This window comes from Podarcis muralis, chromosome 11 (genome assembly GCF_964188315.1).
Source record: "Podarcis muralis chromosome 11, rPodMur119.hap1.1, whole genome shotgun sequence".
NCBI lineage: Eukaryota > Metazoa > Chordata > Lepidosauria > Squamata > Lacertidae > Podarcis > Podarcis muralis.
The window spans coordinates 1,719,522-1,740,649 of record NC_135665.1 but is presented as its reverse complement, the minus strand read 5'-3'; the positions used below and the strand labels follow the sequence as shown (position 1 = coordinate 1,740,649).

General features: G+C 51.9%; 3 protein-coding genes across 5 annotated transcripts in view; all 3 read right to left on the bottom strand.

Moving 5' to 3' along the window:
- The window catches only part of MAMDC2 (MAM domain containing 2), a 79,355-nt gene extending 74,936 nt beyond the window's left edge, over positions 1-4,419 (bottom strand). Inside the window, exons 1-2 of one of the 2 annotated variants that reach the window (XM_028748363.2) lie at positions 4,250-4,419; positions 4,026-4,142 (exon numbers count right to left, since the gene is read on the bottom strand). In XM_028748363.2, the coding sequence (XP_028604196.2) occupies positions 4,026-4,142; positions 4,250-4,283 (151 nt within the window). In that variant the 5' untranslated portion in view covers positions 4,284-4,419. The remainder of the gene's footprint in view (positions 1-4,025; positions 4,143-4,249) is intronic. The other variant, XM_028748365.2, reaches the window with a different exon arrangement.
- Positions 4,420-5,843: 1,424 nt separating this feature from the next.
- Positions 5,844-7,370, bottom strand: LOC114606271 (elongation factor 2-like). The gene is made up of 2 exons (XM_077935942.1): positions 7,088-7,370; positions 5,844-5,996 (listed from the first exon to the last, which is right to left on the bottom strand). Exons 1-2 carry the CDS (start codon positions 7,343-7,345, stop codon positions 5,859-5,861), a joined length of 396 nt encoding a protein of 131 aa, XP_077792068.1. The 5' UTR covers positions 7,346-7,370; the 3' UTR covers positions 5,844-5,858.
- The window catches only part of LOC114588254 (uncharacterized), a 35,056-nt gene continuing 21,164 nt past the window's right edge, over positions 7,237-21,128 (bottom strand). Inside the window, exons 1-7 of one of the 2 annotated variants that reach the window (XM_028713310.2) lie at positions 11,784-12,035; positions 9,445-9,512; positions 9,130-9,191; positions 8,145-8,455; positions 7,964-8,040; positions 7,605-7,663; positions 7,237-7,373 (exon numbers count right to left, since the gene is read on the bottom strand). In XM_028713310.2, coding sequence (XP_028569143.2) covers positions 7,610-7,663; positions 7,964-8,040; positions 8,145-8,455; positions 9,130-9,191; positions 9,445-9,512; positions 11,784-11,853 — 642 coding nt within the window. In that variant the 5' untranslated portion in view covers positions 11,854-12,035 and the 3' untranslated portion in view covers positions 7,237-7,373; positions 7,605-7,609. Of the gene's footprint in view, positions 7,374-7,604; positions 7,664-7,963; positions 8,041-8,144; positions 8,456-9,129; positions 9,192-9,444; positions 9,513-11,783; positions 12,036-21,128 lie in introns of those variants that run through there. The other variant, XM_077935941.1, reaches the window with a different exon arrangement.

Below are 21,128 nucleotides of genomic sequence, written 5' to 3'. Positions count from 1 at the left end.
GCAAGCCCAAGGGGCTCAGTGGTTTAGACCACAGCGCCACCCGCATCGGCTTATATTCAGGACCTTATGCCATCAGCAAAGTGGTGCGCCCCCCCCCCCCAAGGAAGCAGCCCAGGAGCGTGGCTACTCTCTGCTCCAAAGCCTTCCAAAAGCCGTGGAAACGAAGGGGGGAAGCGGGGGAGCCACACTGCTTTGCTGGCAGCTCCCCCCCCCCTTATCTCCAGTGGCAGGCTGCGTGCCTTTGCCCTGCGCTCCCAGACTGCTCCGGGGGGGGGGAGTTGTGCAGCCCCCAGGAAGCAGCCTGGGAGCATGACCGCCCACTGCTCCCCAGCCTCCCCTGAGCTGCCGGAAAGAAGCGGGGAAAGAAGCTGTCTTCTTTTTTGCAATTTTATTGTTTACACTACTTGCTAATGCTTAGTGGTCTATATGGATCAGGCCAGTGGCCCATGTAGTCCAGCATTCGGTGTGCAGTGACCAACCAGATGCTGATGGAAAGCCTGCAAGCAGGACCTGAGTGCAACTCCCGGAACCTGGTCTATGGAGGTCACATTGCCTCCAAAAGTGGAGCAGCCACTCACAGCTTTATCCTCCATGGATTTGTCTAATCATTTATAGCCATTCACCACCTCTTGTGTGAGTGAATTCTATAGTCCAGCTATATGCTAAACACTTTCTTTGTCCTGATACTTCCAACATTCAGGCTTCTTGGTGTCCCCACGTTCCAGTATTATGAGAGACAGAGAGAGCACTTTCATCTTACCGCACAATTCATTCACCTCTATCATGTCTTCTCTTACTCACTTTTCTCTAAACTGAAGTGTTCCGCATGTTGCTGCCATGCCTCACTGGAGAGCTGCTTTTTGAGGCAAGGGGACCAGAACTCAATTTCCTTTTCTGAGGTGAAACATTCCAACTGCAGTAGTACCTTAGATTCTTACAATTGGCTGTTTTACTTTCCACTCCTTTCTTAAAGAACTCAGGAATTCACCTTTCTCCAGCTGCCACACTCTGGGTTGAGAGAAGAGTTAAGGTTAAGAGTCCTCTCGCCTTTCCCACCTGGTCCTGATGGCGCCCACTGCATATTAGACAGTTGTCTTCTCTATTGTCTTTTCAAGGCCTCCTAAAGATGGTAACTGTCTTGGATTTGAATTGATGTTAATGTATGTGCTGTTGTTGTTTTAAACTTTCTATATTTACATTTTTAAAATTGTCCTTATATATGGAATTCTTTAACTGTTTTCTTTATGTAACTATTTTATATAGGTTAGTTTATTGAAAATTGCTTTGGGATTTCTCATGGGAACAGATTCATAAAATAAATAAATAAATGACTTGCACCAGGTTTTTAAAATAAAAAATACATTAATTTATGAGGGATCTACTTGAACTGTCCTTAAAATAAAGTACAATAAATGTCTGAAACGGTACAATACAAGTGCATCGATTCAGAGCAATCCCATGTGAGTCTCTAGAACAGAGCTGGGGAAGCCCAGGCCTAAGGGCGAAATGCAGCCTTCCAGACCTCCCTCCCTGTCTCTGGGACCAGCAGTGTTGCGTCGCTCACTGGCGCCTGGGGCAGCATACACACACACGCCGGGCAGATGCGGGACACGGAGGGTGAACAGAACCCACCGTGCCAGCCCAGCCCTTGCCACCGGAGCCTGGGGGGGGCAGTGCACTGCCAGCCTGTCCGCACAGGGAGGAGCCCGGCTGGCAGACGCGGCGCTTGGAGGCAACTCTCCCCCAACGCTGGCCAGGCAGCCCTCCAGTGAGGGGCCTGGGGACACAGAGGTGAGGCCAGACTGGGCTCTGGGGCCCAGAGACCCCCCAGAACCAGGTGGGGCAGGATAGGACAGGGATCCCTGTGTGTGGGCGCCTGGCTTGCGCTCCCTAAAAGTTGTGTGCCCGGGGCTATGGCCCCCGAGCCCCCACTACGGTCCTGCCTGGGTCTCTCTTCAGGCCATGCCCTCTCCTCAACCTCCACCGCCCGTTCCACATCCTCCAGGAGTCTTCTTGCCTGGCTAGGATGTGTCCCCCTTGCATGGCAGGGAGTTGTACTAAGTAACCCTCAGGATCACTTCCAACTCTACGTTAACACCTTGTGTGCCTGGATTGGGGGGGGGGGGTATAAAAAAGGCTGCAAGAATTACATATAGGAACTTACTTACCATAGAAAGGTAAGATTGACGCCTGCTGTCCCTCTGCCTCAGCCCAGCCCACCACTGCCATGTGGCCCCCAAATCGTTGCCCATTCCGGGGGGAATATGGCTCTCGGGTTGAAAAGGATTCTGCATCTTCTCAAGCATGAGAGGCTATGGAGCCCCTGAGATGCTTGGTGGGGGGCTGCCCACAGAAGAGCAGTAGCGGCCAGTATGGTGGGGCACACTCTTCTGACCCTGGCGTTGCCATAGCTTGCCTCAGGTGTGGGGAACCGTTAGCCCTCCAGAGCTTGCGGAACTGCATCTCTCATCATCCCCAGGAAGCATAGCCAGTGGCCAGGGATGCTAGGAAGAGTACCTCTGCAACATTTGAAGGGAAAGCTCCCCACACCTGGCCTACCTGGATGGTTCTGAGGAGGAGGAGCCAGGGCCATGTGGATGCGCTGACAGAGCCAACTTGGTTTCCCCACTGGTTCTGCCAAACAGCCCAAACTTCACCACCACTCTGCCCCTCCACAGCAGACAACAACACTTTTGTAGCAGTCAGGTTGCATAACACTTTCAAATACAGTGGTACCTTGGGATACATACGCTTCAGGTTACTGACTCCGCTAACCCAGAAATAGTACCTCGGGTTAAGAACTTTGCTACAGGATGAAAACAGAAATCGTGTGGCGGCGGCAGGAGGCCCCATTAGCTAAAGTGGTACCTCAGGTTAAGAACAGTTTCAGGTTAAGAATGGACCTCCAGAACAAATTAAGTTCTTAACCTGAGGTACTACTGTAGAAAGTTAAAAACTTTAGATCTCATGGAATGTTTTCAACAAAATGGTCCCCACCCCACCCCAGACAATTGCTTCTCATCCTTTTTGGATGCTAGGTTTTTATGTAATAATAATAATAATAATAATAATAATAATAATAATAATAATAATATATACCCCGCCCATCTGGCTGGGGTTCACCAGCCACTCTTGTACTCGGAGCAGGGCCTTTTCACTGGTAGCTCCAGGCTTTCCCTGGAAATAGGTTTCAAAAAGCAGAAACACTCATTCCACCTAGCTTTTGGGTATACATTCTTTTCTGGAGAGTACTGGTGGTATTTTTTCTGCTGCTTTTATTTTTCTCTGTTTGGATTTTAGGATGTTTTGTCAGTTTCACTTTGTGTGTATGTATGTCATAAATAATCTTTTATTCTGCAAAGCATTTTCACCCTTTTCAGACATTTGAAAGGGACTTCTAAAAAAGCATTAGCTAGATGCCAATGTGCACACAGTAACTTTTCCCTCCCAGTTGAAGGAAACCCTACTTATGTGCATCTGCACATGCACTAGTCTCCCTTTCCAAATGATGCAAATTTGCACAGCTGACATGAATCTACACTTTCCCCTTTTTTTCTTTCCTTTTTTCTGCATCACTTTACTTCTTTATAGGTAATTCAAATTATTTCAGCAAAATATTAATACCCCCCCCCCCAAATGTATGTCAGTGTCTGGAGGCCGAGCCCACTGGAGCAGTCTTGGGTGCTCCTGCGTGTGTTTTGTACTGAACAACGAAAGAGGGCTTTTGAAAACTTTCTTTAAACTTTTTAAACAAGCAGCTGCCTTGCAGCAGACGAGTGCTCTGACGTTCCCAAAGCATTTTCGTTGGGTAGCCTGCGCTCTTCTTGTATGGCTTAAGCAGAGCTGGAGGGGTTTTCCCCGGGGAAGCTGCCCGGGGGTCCCTGAGGCGCCCAGAGCGGGGGCCAAGTCCTGCCTTGGAGCGGCGGCGAGAAGCCTGCTGCTTTCTCCCCGGCTTCGCGACGGCCCCTTCCTCTGCCCCCTTTGAGCCGGAGAGGCAGAGCGCGAACCGGGAGCATCTTCCTTACCTTCCTCGCTCAGGGTCCACGGCAGGGTCGCCGGCTCGGACGCGTAGCCACAGGCGCTGCCGTCGAAGGCGCACGAGCCGGCGGGCGGGAGGCGCAGGGCTCCGGAGACGCGCAAGGCTGCGGGGACAAAGCGAGCGCGCTCAGTCGGCGGGAGGAGCCCGGAGAAGCCCCAGCTCGGCCCGGGGGAGAGCGGCGGCCGGGCCGGCTCTCGGGCACCTGCTTACCTTGCACCGCGAGGAGACCCAGCAGCAGCAGCATCGCGTCCCTCGGAGGAAGGAGAGGCGCGGCGGCGGCGGCGAGGAAAGGCTGGCCCGCCCCGCCCGAGGCGCCGAGGGGGAAGCGGCGTTAAAAGGCCGGCGGGCTGGAGGGGGCGGAGGAGGGAGGAGGGCTGAGCTTGGCTCGGCGGCGGCGGCGGCGGGAGGAGGAAGGCGGCCCGCCAGCCCAGCAGCTGCTGCCCGGCCGGCGGCGAGGCGCCCGCCCAGGGACGGAGGCCCTGCCCAGGTCTCCCTGGGGGCCGCGCAGCGCCAGGGGAAGGGCGAGCCCCGGGGCCGGAGTCCGGCTGCCTCTCCACACGCCCCCCCCCTCGCCAGTGCCCCAGAAGTGTAGGGTCGACGCGGGGCTGGGAATGGCAGCGGGGGCTCGGAGGAAACGCCACTTCCCGGGCGGGCGGGGGCTCGGAGGACTTGCAGCCCGGCTTGGTCTGCGCCTGGGGGGGGGGGGGCGAGCCCCCTTCCACGCCACTTCATGGGGCCGCTTGTTCGAGAGCATCATCTCGGTTTCATGCCTTGCTTTTCAACCTTTGCAGTCTGCTATGTACTGAAGTTCTCACCCTGGGCCAGCAGGGGGATACTGTAGATAGTTTTCACTCAGGTCCACATATGCAAATAAGGGATTGAAAGTGGCGTTCAGTGATTGGATAGTTACAGAAAATGGTTACTGTTGCACTCTAGTGGAGCTCTATATAAGCAGGCTGGCTGAACCCTTCAGTTCAGTTCTGTTCTGGCCTGTGAATAAAGAGGAGCTGTTTCAAGAATCGCTGTGTCTCTGCTATGTCAACCCACAACATAACACTGGCGATGAGGATGGGATCGATGGACATCAGAGCACAGCCAGATGCGGCCATCCTCTGAACTGAGCTGAATCATTGAGCGAAATCACTGAACAGAACCAATTCGGAGCTGGCTGTTCTGGCTAGAGCACTGTCTTCCATCCATTGCCCTTCACGCCGGCATCGGAATGATGGCTTTACTTGTGCCTCTACTGCCATTTGCGCCAGCCTCTGAATCATGGGACTCCTACCTCGCTCAGTTTGACTGCTACCTCCAAGCCAACGAGCTGACGGAAGTGTCAGAGGAGCGTAAGCGGGGCCTATTCCTCAGCCTCTGTGGGCCCGAGGTGTTTGAGACATTGGTTGCGCCTCAAGCAGTCCAGGCAGCGCCATGGGACACGATTCAATAGAAGCTCCGCAACCACTACGCGCCAAAGCCGTCCAAGCCGACTCGGCCCCGAACACACTGACCAGATGCTTGGAAGCTGTGGCTGGATGGTTTCGTGGGAGCCGATTGAAACTAAATCCTTCAAAGACAGAGGTCCTATGGCTGGGTCGGGATGACATGGGAATGAGGGATCAACTCCCTTCTCTTGCGGGGGCCCAATTACTGCCATTGCCTTCCGTTAAGAGTTTGGGTGTAATCCTTGATGCCTCCCTTTCCATGGAGGCGCAAGTTACAGCAACAGCCAAGGCGACATTTTTCCACCTTCGCCACATCAAGCAGTTGGTCCCTTACCTTTCCTGCCCCGACCTGGCCCCGGGCAGGCGGTGACGTCATTCATTCAGCCAGCAAGGCGGCCGGGCCGGCCTTTCAAAGGTACAGCAGCAAACTCCTTGCAGATTTGGCTTTTTTGCTGCATGCAAGTTCTGAAAGAAATGGGAGTGCCATTCTTCAGTCTCATCAGTCTCCTGAGAAATCTCTATGTGGGACAAGAAGCTACAGTTAGAACTGGATATGGAACAACTGATGGGTTCAAAATTGGGAAAGGAGTACGGCAAGGCTGTATATCATCTCCCTGGTTATTTAACTTTTAAATAAAGGGAGGTTTAGGGTCAGTTTCCCTTATCCTTCCCAGGTTAGTAAGCCCCATCTGGCCATAGTCAAATGTCATAGTCAAAGGACAAATGTCAATTTCCCATTTTTTCCCAATCACAAATTCAGTTCCATGTTTGATTTTCAGGGTGGTGGGGGGGCGTTTGCTTATTTCTTAAAAGTTCTAACCCAAAACCCGCATTTTCGTATGCAATTTTGCTCATAGACACGTTTTGCAAGCAATTTCCTGTAATATACTGCAATGCAGTTTTCTGCCATTCGTTTCAATGTCCACTTTAGCCTAATTTAGACATTTCGGCATACGCTGGGCTGGATTTGCTAAATTCAGAGAAGTGTGACTTTCAAAGGATAGCCATTGTTTTGGTTTGCCTATTGTTTCAGGAAACATGAAACAAGTCCACTTATTTATTCAGTGAAGTGTAAAAAGGTAAAGGGACCCCTGACCATTAGGTCCAGTCGTGACCGACTGGGGTTGCGGCGCTCATCTCGCTTTATTGGCTGAGGGAGCCGGTGTTTGTCCACAGACAGCTTCCGGGTCATGTGGCCAGCATGACTAAGCCGCTTCTGGCAAACCAGAGCAGCGCGCGGAAACACCATTTACCTTCCCGCCAGAGCGGTACCTATTTATCTACTTGCACTGGCGTGCTTTCGAACTGCTAGGTTGGCAGGAGCAGGGACCGAGCAACGGGAGCTCACCCCATTGCGGGGATTCGAACCGCCGACCTTCTGATCGGCAAGTCCTAGGCTCTGTGGTTTAACCCACAGCGCCACCTGCGTCAGTGAAGTGTATATACCTCTTAATTATCGCAAAGAGTGGCTGGGGAAACCCAGCCAGATGGGCGGGGTGCAAATAATAAATTATTATTTGGAAACTGCAACAAGTCTCTGCTCCGTTCTAAGAAGGCAGGACGCAGACAGCCCACCGCCCTGCGATGAGGGGCGCCCACTCTTGCTCACCTCCTTCGTGGCCCACTGGAAGCCTGCCACAACGCTGTCCTTGATCTTGTTGAGGTACTGCACCCCCTTGGTGATGTCCGTCAGGATGTTGGGGCCAGTGCCGTCCGGGCCGAAGCACCAGATCTTGCGGGCCTCGGCGACGTCCCACTCGTACTTCTCGGCCAGGTAACGGGCCCGTGTCTTCAGCTCCTGGCGGGCGGAGACGTCGCCTTTGTCGATGTCCTCGGCCAGGCCGTCGGAGAAGGGGCGGGCTTTCATGTACAGGCGGTTGCATACACGACGTGGCCTGTGGGAGAAGAAGACTCACTTTAGCCCAGGTCTGTCCTCCTTGCCCAAACCTTGAGCACTGCATTCCTTATCAGCTATAGCTCCGCCTTATCCATTTCTGTACTGCTTCCATGTGATTTTGATACCGGCTCTCATAGGAACGCCTTGGTTTTAAGTATGAGAGTTCGTCTGGAAGTCTGGAGCAGGGTTTTCTCCCTGCTCTGTGCAAATTCTCCCTTCTTCCTCTTACCTGCATTATTTGCGGGGAGGGGGCTTCGGCAGCAGCCCCAGCGGTGCACCAGCCATACCCTGAAAGAAAGAAGGAATACCTGAATGTGTGAATGGTCTGTCACTGACCAAACGACCAGGGACGGGGCTTCAAGAAGCCGTTGCAGGAAGTCGCGTCCCAGGTGAGCAGAGGGCTCTTGGGTTCGAATCCTGTTTCTGGCGAGGGGCGTACCGATGGGGGGCAGGGGGCGGGCTGCCCCAGGTGCTATCCTGAAGGGGGGTGACATTCCGACGCGCCCCCTGCCCGCGCCCCCCAAACCCGCAAATCGCGAGCGGCAAAGCATAGAGCGGCAAAGCAATGAAATCCCCCTGTCTGCTTACCTGTGAGGTGAGAGGCCGTTGTCTCGGCTCCAGGCCCTCCTGGGACGCGGCGGCTGCCAAGCAGAACCTTCTCCTTGCTGCAAAAGAAAGGGAGACATCAGCCGGAGCCTGGCTCCCAGCCACGCGAGCCCCAGTCTGGGGCAGAAGGGTGGGGACCTGGGAAGGGGGCATTTCATCCTACCTGATCTTATTAACTGCCCCACCCTAAATTCCTCCATGCGGGAGTCTGTGCTCCTCCCCGACCGGTCCGGCACAGAGGCAGCAGCCAAAGTCTCCCCCGGCTCCGGAATCACCCTTGAGGTGTTCCTAATGGGGGGAAACCGTGGCTGCTGCTTCTGTGCCACGTACGGCCAGGAAGGAGCCATCCCCGCACGGGGGATGGCGGGAGGGTGAGGCAGGCAAGGATCGGGAACCGCCGGGAACTGCCACGATGGTTTGGCGATCTTCGTCCCGGGAGCAGGCGCTGGAGCCTCGTTCTTGCAGGCCTCCTGCCTAAGAAAGAAACAAGCTCTGTTAATCTGATTCCTTGGAGGAGTTCCAGATAAATATATAGTAAAAGGTAAAGGTACCCCTGCCCGTACGGGCCAGTCTTGACAGACTCTAGGGTTGTGCGCTCATCTCACTCTATAGGCCGGGAGCCAGCGCTGTCCGAAGACACTTCCGGGTCACGTGGCCAGCGTGACAAGCTGCATCTGGCGAGCCAGAGCCGCACACGGAAACGCCGTTTACCTTCCCGCTAGTAAGCGGTCCCTATTTATCTACTTGCACCCAGAGGTGCTTTTGAACTGCTAGGTTGGCAGGCGCTGGGACCGAGCAACGGGAGCTCACCCTGCCGCGGGGATTCGAACCGCCCACCATGCGATCGGCAAGCCCTAGGCGCTGAGGCTTTTACCCACAGCGCCACCCGCGTCCCCAGATAAATATATAGATGATAATATTTCTTATTATCATCTATATATTTAGACATATTTATGAGCCAATTTTGTGCCCCACCCCTCACCTGCGCCCCTGGCGGGGGCCCACCTCACCACCCCCTGGCTAGGGCCCTGCCTGGACCACAGAGAAACCCTCTCCATAAAACTATAGGGATCTCTAAATCAGGTTTCCTCCTCCACCCCCAGGATCCCTGGGAAACACTTCCCCTGCCACACAAGGTCACAACATACCTCTGGATTTTCCCGGGTTTTCCTCCACCGCTGGGCTGCTGCTGCCTCCCCAAACCACGGCCCTGCAAAGGGAGAAGGACATTGTACTCTCTAGGGGGGCAGAACAAGCACCCCTGCCAGGCTGCCCATGCCCACGTCACCACAGGCTGCCAGCCTGCTCCTGCCTGGGCGCCTGACCCCCGGCTTGGAAGGAGGGGAGCGAGGGGCTGCGGCGAGACGGGACTGCAACCCCCCAACCCAGCCCTGTTTCACTCAGGTCAGCGCCATGACCTCCCTGCACATGTGGGGAATGGATTCCCCATTGAATTAACCTACCACAATCTCCAGAGGTTGTGCTCCTACAGCCTCCTTCATGTTCGGGCGCCTCAGGAGTTTTTTGTGTCCTAGGAGACAGAAAGGAAAATAAAAAACATAGGAAGAGGTTACAGGTGGGAAGACTTACAACACCTTATAGAAATGACACCAAAGAAGGATGTTCTTCTCATTATAGGGGATTGGAATGCTAAAGTAGGGAGTCAAGAGATAAAAGGAACAACTGGCAAGTTTGGCCCTGGAGTTCAAAACGAAGAAGGGCAAAGGCTAATAGAGTTCTGCCGAGAGAACAAGCTGGTCATCACAAACACTCTTTTCCAACAACACAAGAGACGACTCTACACATGGACATCACCAGATGGGCAGCATCGAAATCAGATTGATTATATTCTCTGCAGCCAAAGATGGAGAAGCTCTATACAGTCAGCAAAAACAAGACCTGGAGCTGACTGTGGCTCAGATCATCGGCTTCTTATAGCAAAATTCAAGCTTTAACTGAAGAAAGTAGGAAAAATCACTGAGCCGGTAAGATACAATCTAAATCAAATCCCTTATGAATACACAGTGGAAGTGAGGAACAGGTTTAAGGATTTAGATTTGGTGGACAGAGTGCCTGAAAAACTATGGATGGAGGCTCGTAACATTGTACAGGAGGCAGCAACGAAAACCATCCCAATGAAAAGGAAATGCAAGAAAGCAAAGTGGCTGTCCAACGAGGCCTTACAAACAGCGGAGGAGAGAAGGCAAGCAAAATGGGAGGGAGATAGTGAAAGATACAGGAAATTGAATGCAGATTTCCAAAAAATAGCAAGGAGAGACAAGAAGGCCTTCTTAAACGAGCAATGCAAAGAAATAGAGGAAAACAATAGAATGGGGAAAACCAGAGATCTGTTCAAGAAAATTGGAGATATGAAAGGAACATTTCGTACAAAGATTACCATAATAAAAGACAAAAGTGGAAAGGACCTAACAGAAGCAGAAGACATCAAGAAGAGGTGGCAAGAATACACAGAGGAATTATACCAGAAAGATATGGATGTCTCGTACACCCCAGGTAGTGTGGTTGCTGACCTTGAGCCAGACATCCTGGAGAGTGAAGTCAAATGGGCCTTAGAAAGCACTGCTAATAACAAGGCCAGTGGAAGTGATGATATTCCAGCTGAACTATTTAAAATTTTAAACGATGATGCTGTTAAGGTGCTACACTCAATATGCCAGCAAGTTTGGAAAACTCAGCAGTGGCCAGAGGATTGGAGAAGATCAGTCTACATCCCAATCCCAAAGAAGGGAAGTGCCAAAGAATGCTCCAAATACCGCACAATTGCACTCATTTCACACGCTAGCAAGGTTATGCTTAAAATTCTACAAGGCAGGCTTAAGCAGTATGTGGACCGAGAACGAAAACCATCCCAATCAAAGGAAAATACAAGAAGGGGGAGAAATGGAGGCAGTGAGATATTTTACTTTCTTGGCCTCCATGACCACTGCAGATGGTGACAGCAGTCACAAAATTAAAAGACACCTGCTTCTTGAGAGAAAAGTAATGACAAACCTGGACAGCATCTTAAAAAGCAGAGACATCACCTTGCCGACAAAGGTCCGTATAGTTAAAGCTATGGTTTTCCCAGCAGTGATGTATGGAAGTGAGAGCTGGACCACAAAGAAGGCTGATTGCCGAAGAATGGGTGCTTTTGAATTCTGGTGCTGGAAGAGGCTCTTGAGAGTCCCATGGACTGCAAGAAGATCAAACCTATCCATTCTGAAGGAAATCAGCCCTGAGTGCTCACTGGAAGGACAGATCCTGAAGCTGAGGCTCCAAGACTTTGGCCACCTCATGAGAAGAGAAGACTCCCTGGAAAAGACCCTGATGTTGGGGAAAATGGAGGGCACAAGGAGAAGGGGACGGAAGAGGACGGGATGGTTGGACACTGTTCTCGAAGCTACCAGCATGAGTTTGACCAAACCGTGGGAGGCAGTGGAAGACAGGAGTGCCAGGCGTGCTCTGGTCCAGGGGGTCACAAAGAGTTGGACACGACTAAACAACAACAAGTTGCTTTGGGAGACGATAATCAAGCATAGCCCCGTTCTGTGAAGCTTGGAGGAGGGGTGTGTGAGGCACCTGGGCTTTAGCAGCACAGTGGTGGCTCGGGTTAAGAACTTAATTCGTTCTGGAGGTCCGTTCTTAACCTGAAACTGTTCTTAACCTGAGGTACCACTTTTGCTAATGGGGCCTTCCACTGCCGCCGCACCGCCAGAGCACGATTTCTGTCCTCATCCTGAAGCAAAGTTCTTAACCTGAGGTACAGTTTCTGTAGAAGCCAAGCCCTGGCTCCATGGCTCACCTGAAGCAAGGGAATCATCTTGCTTCCAGGTTTGTAGAGAGCCTCTTCTTGCTGCGTTAAACGGCCACATTCTCGAAGAAATGGTGGCTGTGTCCAGCTCGGCTCCAGACCCCCCCCCCCTCGTGCCACCTTCTAGAACCCACCGGTCTCAACCGACTCTCACCTGCCCCCCCCTTCAAACTCCCTTTCAAAGCCTCCTTCCATCTTCTGTCTCCACCAGAATTCCACTCTCTCTCTCTCTTCCCCCTCCCTCCCTGCTTTGGAATTGTAAAATAATAATAATAATAATAATAATAATAATAATAATAATAATAATAATAATAATAATTTATTATTTATACCCTGCCCATCTGGCTGAGTTTCCCCAGCCACTCTGGGCAGCTCCCAATCAGTGTTAAAAACAGTACAGCGTTACATATTAAAAACTTCCCTTAAGATCCCTTCTGAATGTCAGGTAATTATTTATCTCTTTGACATCTGGTGGCAGGGCGTTCCATAGGGCGGGCGCCACTACCGAGAAGGCCCTCTGTCTGGTTCCCTGTAGCCTCACTTCTCGCAATGAGGGAACCGCCAGAAGGCCCTCGGTGCTGGATCTCAGTGTCCAGTGTAATAGCATCATAATACTATTGCCACACATCTCCTCTAGGTCTCCTACCTTGAGAATCCATCTTCTCTACAGGTCTCTCACGGTCATCTGACAGGCATCCCCCTTGCAGGGCATTATAAGGCTTGCTTGCAAAGCAGCACTTTGTGACATAGGCTGGCAAACAGGGGCCAGGCTGCTGGGTTGTCTGGTAGCTGAATGAAGAAAAATAAAACTAGGGGGGGGTCAATGTGTGCTGGGATGAGGCCCCCATGGGTCAGGCCAGAGGGGGCTGTTGGGGGGTGTGGTTGTGCCTTCCTTTCTTCTGCATCTTGTTCCCCCGCCCATTCCTTCTGGTGCTCGAAAGAATCATAGCATGGCAGAGTTGGAAGGGGTGCCAAGGGGCATCTAGTTCAACCCCCGGCACTGCAAGGATCCTGCCCACAGCCAGCGCCCGGCTGGGCTCCACACTCCCACCACCTTCTTACCAACTGGATGCACAGACCCCTTGCCATTCTGCATGGGGTGGAGAAAGGGGAGAGGGAGATGTTTTGCTCCCTGTCCCTCCGGACATGGATATGAGAGCCCTGTCAATATCTCAAGGGCATCCCAGGGAGGAAGATTGTCTTCTCCTGCTCCAGAGGCCCTCAGGACCTGAAGCCATGGCTTCAAGCAACCAGAAAGGAGAGTCCGACTCCAGGAAGAACTTTCTGACAGCAAGAGCTGTTTGACAGCGGGAGGAAATCCCTCGGAAGGCGGTAGACCCCCCCCTTCCTTGGAGGTTTTTCAGCAGAGCTTGGAACGGCCATCTGCCATGGGTTCTTGAGCTGAGATTCCTGCATTGCAGGGAGTTGGACTAGAGCGTGGTACTTCCAGGTTTCGACGCTCATGCATACGCCAACTCTCAAAATGATGTCACGCGCATGCGCAGAAAGGCGAAAAGCGACGCGTGTGTGTGTGCGCAGATGTGCCGTCGCTAGTTAAGTTCGCTTCTGGATGCGAACGGGGCTCCGGAACGGATCCCGTTCGCATCCCGAGGTAGCACTGTACTGTAGCATACCCGTATTTTTCGCTCTATAAGACGCACCAGACCACAAGACGCACCTAGTTTTTGGAGGAGGAAAGCAAGAAAAAAAATATTCTGAATCTCAGAAGCCAGAACAGCAAGAGGGATCGCTGCGCAGTGAAAGCAGCAATCCCTCTTGTTGTTCTGGCTTCTGGGATAGCTGCTCAGCCTACATTCGCTCCATAAGATGCACACACATTTCCCCTTACTTTTTAGGAGGGAAAAAGTGAGTCTTATAGAGCAAAAATACGGTATATTCAACACAAAAAACAGCTGCAATTTGTTTTTGACAAAGGACAGCTGGACATATAAAGGGCCCCATTACCTTCAGTAGCTTAGGGCCTCATCAATCCTAAATCCGGCCCTGCGCCAGATGTTTGGCTTCCAAAGAACGTTTGCTAACCAGAACACTCATTCCGGGGTTGCAGTATTTGGGGACCGGAATGCAAGGCGTTTGAGATCCAAGGTATAACTGTATGTTCTTTTAAATATATATTTTTCTCCGTGAAAAAGACCCTGATGTTGGGAAAGATGGAGGGTGCAAGGAGAAGGGGATGACAGAGGACGAGATGGTGGGACAGTGTTCTCGAAGCTACCAGCATGAGTTTGACCAAACTGCGGGAGGCAGTGGAAGACAGGAGTGCCTGGGGTGCTCTGGTCCATGGGTCACAAAGAGTCAGACATGACTAAACAAAAACAAGTCACCATGTTCCCTAAAGCGGTGGGGGGTCAGCTTCTCCAGACCTTACAACCAACCTCTGATTTCCCAAACTGCAACATGGAACCGATGTCCGCATTTCTGCTTACAGTTTACACTTAATGTAGAGGGGGAGGAAAGCGGGGGGGGGGAATTCACTGGCATCCCTTGGGTTTCAGACAGTACATGGGTAAAGGTATTTTAATTTCACCACCTGCAGTGATAATGGAGCCCAAGAAAGTAAAATCTCTCACTTCCTCCATTTCTTCCCTTTCTATTTGCCAGGAGGTGATGGGCCCAGTGGCCATGATCTTCGTTTTTTGGATGTTGAGCTTCAGACCGTATTTTGTACTCTCCTCTTTCACCCTCATTTAGAGGTTCTTTAATGGTGACTTTATGGGACAATAAACTCCATCACCCTTGCCGACAAAGGTCCGTATAGTTCAAGCTCTGGTTTTCCCAGTAGTGATGTATGGAAGTGAGAGCTGGACCATAAAGAATCTGGCTGATGGCCGAAGAATGGATGCTTTTGAATTCTGGTGCTGGAGGAGACTCTTGATGGTCCCATGGACTGCAAGAAGATCAAACCTCTCCATTCTGAAGGAAATCAGCCCTGAGTGCTCACTGGAAGGACAGATATTGAAGCTGAGGCTCCAATACCTTGGCCACCTCATGAGAAGAGAAGACTCCCTGGAAAAGACCCTGATGTTGGGAAAGATGGAGGGCGCAAGGAGAAGGGGACGACAGAGGACGAGATGGTGGGACAGTGTTCTCGAAGCGACAAGCATGAGTTTGACCAAACTGCGGGAGGCAGTGGAAGACAGGAAGTGCCTGGCGTGCTCTGGTCCAGGGGGTCACGAAGAGGCGAACACGACTAAACGACAACAAACTCCAACAGCTCCTAATCCTTGGGCATGCCAGCTGGGGCCCATCGAGTCCAACATTCTCTGGAAACCCAAGGCAGCTAATGTTCCTCCAGGATGCCTCCAGCTAAACTGGCCGCCATCGTGCCAAGCGTTGGGCAAATCTAGTTTAGAATGCCGTGCGCTCGGCGTTCAGGCTTGTAGACGCTTCAGAAACCAGGCATGGCAGCAAGAACTCTTGTGGAAACCTGGTTCTTGCACCATACCACACTCAGTTATTGGTTGCCTTTTTTGTTTCCTAGACCAATTCCAGGTGCTCCTTAAACTTCCTAAATCAGGAGTGGGAACTGCCCCGAGATCTACGGATGAACGGCAGTTATATGAATTTGTTAAATCATAATAATTCTGCTCGCAAGGCTGTTTCCCCCAAACCACACCCTCCCATGCTAGATAGCAAACACAGATCGCAAGGGACGGGTCGATTGTTCCTTTTTGCTTGGAGCAGTGTGTTCCCGGTGCCCATCAGCTGGTAAAATGCAGGGTTGGGACGCCCTTTGTGCAGCCAGCTGTTGGGAGCCCTCCATAAGGAATTTTGACAGGTGGAGACAACTCACGTGTACATGATGCCGTGCGATTGACCTGTGGGTTGCCCCACACAGCCAGTCCGCCCACTCGGTGGGGTCAGGTAGTAAAGATCCAGACCCCAAAGCCCAAAAGATTCCCCACCTGAATATATCTAACATGAGCCTCCCCAAACACAAACTTCAGGCTGAGTCTACCCTAAGAGCCATTAGGCTGGCAGGTACCAGCAGGCCAGATGCGGGTGGCGCTGTGGGTTAAACCACAGAGCCTAGGACGTGTGGATCAGAAGGTCGGCGGTTCAAATCCCCGCAATGGGGTGAGCTCCTGTTGCTCGGTCCCTGCTCCTGCCAACCTAGCAGTTCAAAAGCATGCCAGTGCAAGTAGATAAATAGGTACCGCTCCGGCAGGAAGGGAAACGGCGTTTCCGTGCGCTGCTCTGGTTTGCCAGAAGCGGCTTAGTCCTGCTGGCCACATGACCCAGAAGCTGTACGCCGGCTCCCTTGGCCGATAAAGCGAGATGAGCGCCACAAGCCCAGAGTCGGCCACGACTGGACCTAATGGTCAGGGGTCCCTTTACCTTTACTTTTTACCAGCAGGCCAGACTGTGTGACCTCAATGCTTGTAGATATCAGGCTGTCTCAAAAGACAATGGAGTGCACCTCCAGGGGTGAAATCAAACCACTGTGTTAGCAAGACCCAAGCATAAGCCTGGGCAGTGAATATGGGGGTCCTGCACTGCCCAGATGACAAGACTCGCTGATGGGGTCCAAAGGAAAGCAGAGCAAGACACCTGGATGCAGGTGTTGCCAGTGTAAAGCACCACCCAACCATTTTAGGGAATCCATTTAGGATTTGTGCATTTACTCCTTAACCCTTTCTTTTCCCCAAGGTATCTTTGCAAGGCATGGGAGGTATAGGATCAGTTTCCCTTTTCCTTCCCAGGTTAATAAGCCCCATCTGCCCATACCATGATTAGTGATTAAGACAAATGACAATTTGATGGAAGAAATTTAAAGAGTATTTAACTAAATATTGTGATATAAGGGAATTAGAAAATTCTTGTAACAAATAGGCTTAGGGGCAGAATAAGAATAGGTGGTAGTAAATATTAAGGATTTGAATATTAATAAGAGATGAAGATAGTAAATGAAAGGAGTGAATATTATTAGAAATATGAATTTGGAGAACTACTATACAGGGGTTATAATGAAATTTAGTTAGAGGGGATTTGAGGAAGTCAGGTATCAATGTAACGAGAATTAGAGATTTGAAGGAAGAATTCTGTTTTGTTTTTCTTTTCTTGTTGTGTGTTTTGTAATATTTTCTTTTTTTCTGTGATATGTGGAAACCAATAAAAAATGGCAGTTTGTTTCCCATTTTTCCCAATCACACATTCAGTTGCACATTTGTTTTTTGGGGTAGGGCGTTTGCTTGTTTGTTAAAAGTTCTAATGAAAATTTCTCCCAATATCCAGATTTTCATATGCAATTTTGCTCATACACATTATGCAAGCAATTTCCTGTAATATACAGTAATGCAGATTTCTGCCACTCGTTTCAATGTCCACTTTAGCCTAATTTAGACATTATGGCATATGTTGGGCTGGATTTGCTAATTCAGAGAAGTGCGACTTTCAAAGGATAGCCATTGTTTTGGTTTGCCTATTGTTTCAGGAAACATGAAACAAGTCCACTTAATTCAGTGAAGTGCGTATACCTCGCAAATATATCATTCACTCAATCACTACTGGCCTTTGTTCATGTCTGTGAGAGTCCCCAGGCAACCTATTTCGATTGCTTGCAAACAGGTTAGATTATATCTATTCCTCATGGAGCCACAGTGATCCATGCGACGGTCATCTCCAGGCTTGACTACTGTAATTTGCTCTACGCGGGGCTGCCCTTGAAGCTGTCCCAGAAACTCCAGCGGGTGCAGAATGCTGCAGTGAGGCTCCCCACGGGGTCTCTGCCATGGGAGCATATTCACCCATGTTGGTATTAAAGGGTTAAGAGGCTCTAATCAAGACCACGTCATGATTCCCCAAAGACTCCGTCAATGCATCCTTGAGGCTCTGCACGTTGGCCACCTGGGAATCGTCAAAATGAAGGTGTTGGCTTGGTGTTACGTCTGGTGGCCTAACATGGATGATGCCACCACTGCCTGGGTTTCCATCTGTCAAGCGTGCCAACAATTTAGGCCTGCACCACCAGCAGCTAAGGGACAAACCTGGGAGATGCCCAAGACACCCTGGTCGAGGGTACACATCGATCTGGCTGGCCCCTTTCACAGCCGGACCTTTATAGTAGTGGTGGATGCCTATTCCAAATGGCTGGAGGTGGCCCTGATGCCCTCCACCACTACCAAGGCTGTCATCATCACTACCAAGGCCGTGCTGCGAGGCCTCTGCGACGCATGGGTGTCCTGATGTCCTCGTCTCCAACAATGGACCGCAGTTCACATCAGGCACTTTTGAGCGGTACCTTTTGGGACTGGGCATCCGCCATGCCCTAACGGCACCATTTCATCCATCCATCAGTGGGCAAGTGGAGAGAATTGTGCGCTCGGCAAAAGAGGCACTGGCGTGCCTGGACCAGGGAGACTGGCAAGAGCAGATCGCCGAATACTTGTTCATGCAACACGTCACCCCTCATGCGGCCCCAGGGCGGAGTCCTGCCGAACTGCTTATGGGCTGCCGCCTAAGAACTCCGCTTGACCGGCTGCACCCGGATTTTGCCATGGCCGAACCCCCAGGCTGTGCCAACGCGCCACGGTCCTTTGTTCCAGGAAACCAGGTCTTTGCCCGGAACTTTGTGGGGGACATTCCTTGGGTGCCAGCCACAGTAGTGGGAGTCACTGGACCTCGCTCGTACCAAGTGGCACTCTAAAACGGACATTTGTGGTGCTGGCATATAGACCAGCTTAGGCGTAGGGTTGGGGACTTGGACACTACTGCAGTGCCCCCAACTGCGCTCGTGGCTCTGGAACAGACACTTACAGATGGCGAGGCTCCACCTACACCTCTCTCACAAACTACAGGTGTGGAGCCGAACCAAGCCGCTTCAGAGGGTCTGCCGGACTTCCCACAGACTGAGACCACTGCCGTGCCTGACATTCCACCAACTCCACTTGAGGAGGTTCCACCCACAGCAGCGGATCTAGGGGACTTGATTTCAATGCCACCTAGGGTCGCGCCACAGCCTCAGCAAGAATCGCCCCTCCCCCCGGACCTGGGTACCAGTCCCCAGTGGTCTGGCAGAGTTTCCAAGCACCCAACTTATTTAAAGGACTATGTTGTTGGACATGTAATACTGTTGGTCTAATGGAAGTAGGTGAAATGTAACCGATATGCTTTTGTGCCTAATTGAATCATTATGTGTAGTGCTGTATATAAGGAAAGCATTACGCTTGTAACCAACGCCTTATCTCGGTGGGGAGGGGTGTTATGTACAGTGGTGCCTCGCAAGACAAATTAATTCGTTCCGCAAGTCTCTTCGTCTTGCGAGTTTTTCGTCTTGCGATGCACGGTTTCCCATAGGAATGCATTGAAAATCAATTAATGCGTTCCTAGGGAAACCGCCTTCAGACCAGGTCCGGGGACAGTCTGTCCCCCGACCTCTTCTGAAGGCTGGGGAGGGGGGGGGGACAAGGGCCTTTCTTCCCACCCCCAGCATTTTAAAAAAACCCAGGACAGCGGAGGACGTCTCCGCTGTCCGGGGCTATCTTAAAATGCTGGCGGGCGGCATTTTAAAATCGCCCGGGACAGCGGAGGACTTCTCCGCTGTCCGGGGCAATTTAAAAGCCCCTGGGAAGGCAGGCAGGGGGGACAAAGACTTTTGCCCCCGCCTGCCTTCAGAAGAGGTCCAGGACCTCGTTCCGATGCCGGGCGGCGGGGGGAGAGGTTCCCGCCCCGCCGCCCAGCATCGGGGCATCGTTCCGATGCCGGGCGGCGGGGGGAGAGGTTCCCGCCCCGTCGCCCGGCATCGGGGCATCGTTCCGATGCCGGGCGGCGGGGTGAGAGGTTCCCGCCCCGCCGCCCGGCATCGGGGCATCGTTCCGATGCCGGGCGGCGGGGGGAGGCGTTCCCGCCCCGCCGCCCGGCATCGGGGCATCGTTCCGATGCCGGGCGGCGGGGGGAGAGGTTCCCGCCCCGCCGCCCGGCATCGGGGCATCGTTCCGAAGCCCGGCGGCGGCGAGAGGAGGTGTCCCCGCCCCGCCGCCAGGCTTCGGAGGAGGTCCGAGGACAGCGGGGAAGACGCGCTGCGCTTCCCCGCTGTCCCGGAGATTTCCCTATGGGCTGTCGTCTTGCGAAGCAAGCCCATAGGGAAATTCGTTTTGCGAAGCGCCTCCAAAACGGAAAACCCTTTCGTCTAGCGGGTTTTCCGTCTTGCGAGGCGTTCGTCTTGCGAGGTACCACTGTACTGAAGTTCTCACCCTGGGCCAGCAGGGGGATAATGTAGATAGTTTTCACTCAGGTCCACATATGCAAATAAGGGATTGAAAGTGACGTTGAGTGATTGGATAGTTACAGAAAATGGTTACTGTTGCGTTCTAGTGGAGCTCTTTATAAGCAGGCTGGCTGAACCCTTCAGTTCAGTTCTGTTCTGGTCTGTGAATAAACAAGAGCTGTTTGAAGAATCGCTGTGTCGTCTGATATGTTCACCCACAACTTAACAGAGTCCATCTCACACTTTCTTTCTTTTGCATAGCCTTCTTCACAGCATCCATCCCTTCCTGGGTCTTTTAAAATAGACATCCATTACATGGGAATACTACTGTACAAAAGTCCATATACCGTATTTTTCGCTCTATAACACGCACCTGACCATAACACGCACATCGTTTTTAGAGGAGGAAAACAAGGGAAAAAACATTCTGAATGAAACAGTGGATGTATCATTTTTGTGCTTCATGCTGTGGCCACAGACATGTGATCTGATGGTGAATTTGGGGTGACCCAATGCAAAAATCCTGAGAATTCCTGTGGATCCATGCTTTGTAACCACGTTTTTGCACCATTGCAGCCCCAGGCAACAGTGGGTGCGTGCTTTTTTTGGTGCAGGCTGTAGCCATGGACATGCTATGTGATCTGATGGTGAATTTGGGGTGACCCAATGCAAAGATCCTGAGGATCCATGTGGATCCATGCTTTTTAACCACGTTTTGCACCATTGCAGCCCCAGGCAACAATGGGTGCGTGATTTTGGAGGGGCAGGCTGTAGCCATGGACATGCTATGTGATCTGATGGTGAATTTGGGGTGACCCAATGCAAAGATCCTGAGGATCCATGTTGATCTATGCTTTGTAACCACATTTTAAGTGGGGAGCAAAGGAAAAACAAAGAAGGGACATGAGAGGGGTGTGCAGAGAAGCAGCTGGCTAAGAATGCTGGAGAGGGATTTAATGGGTGGGAGGAAAGAAAGGCAAAAGTTCCACCCCAAGCCAGCCATCTCTCTCTCTCTCTCTCTCTCTCTCTCTCTCTCTCTCTCTCTCTCTCTCTCCCTCCCCCACTCTCTCTCCCTCTCCCCCAGCAGTACCGGAGAACAGAGACGACAC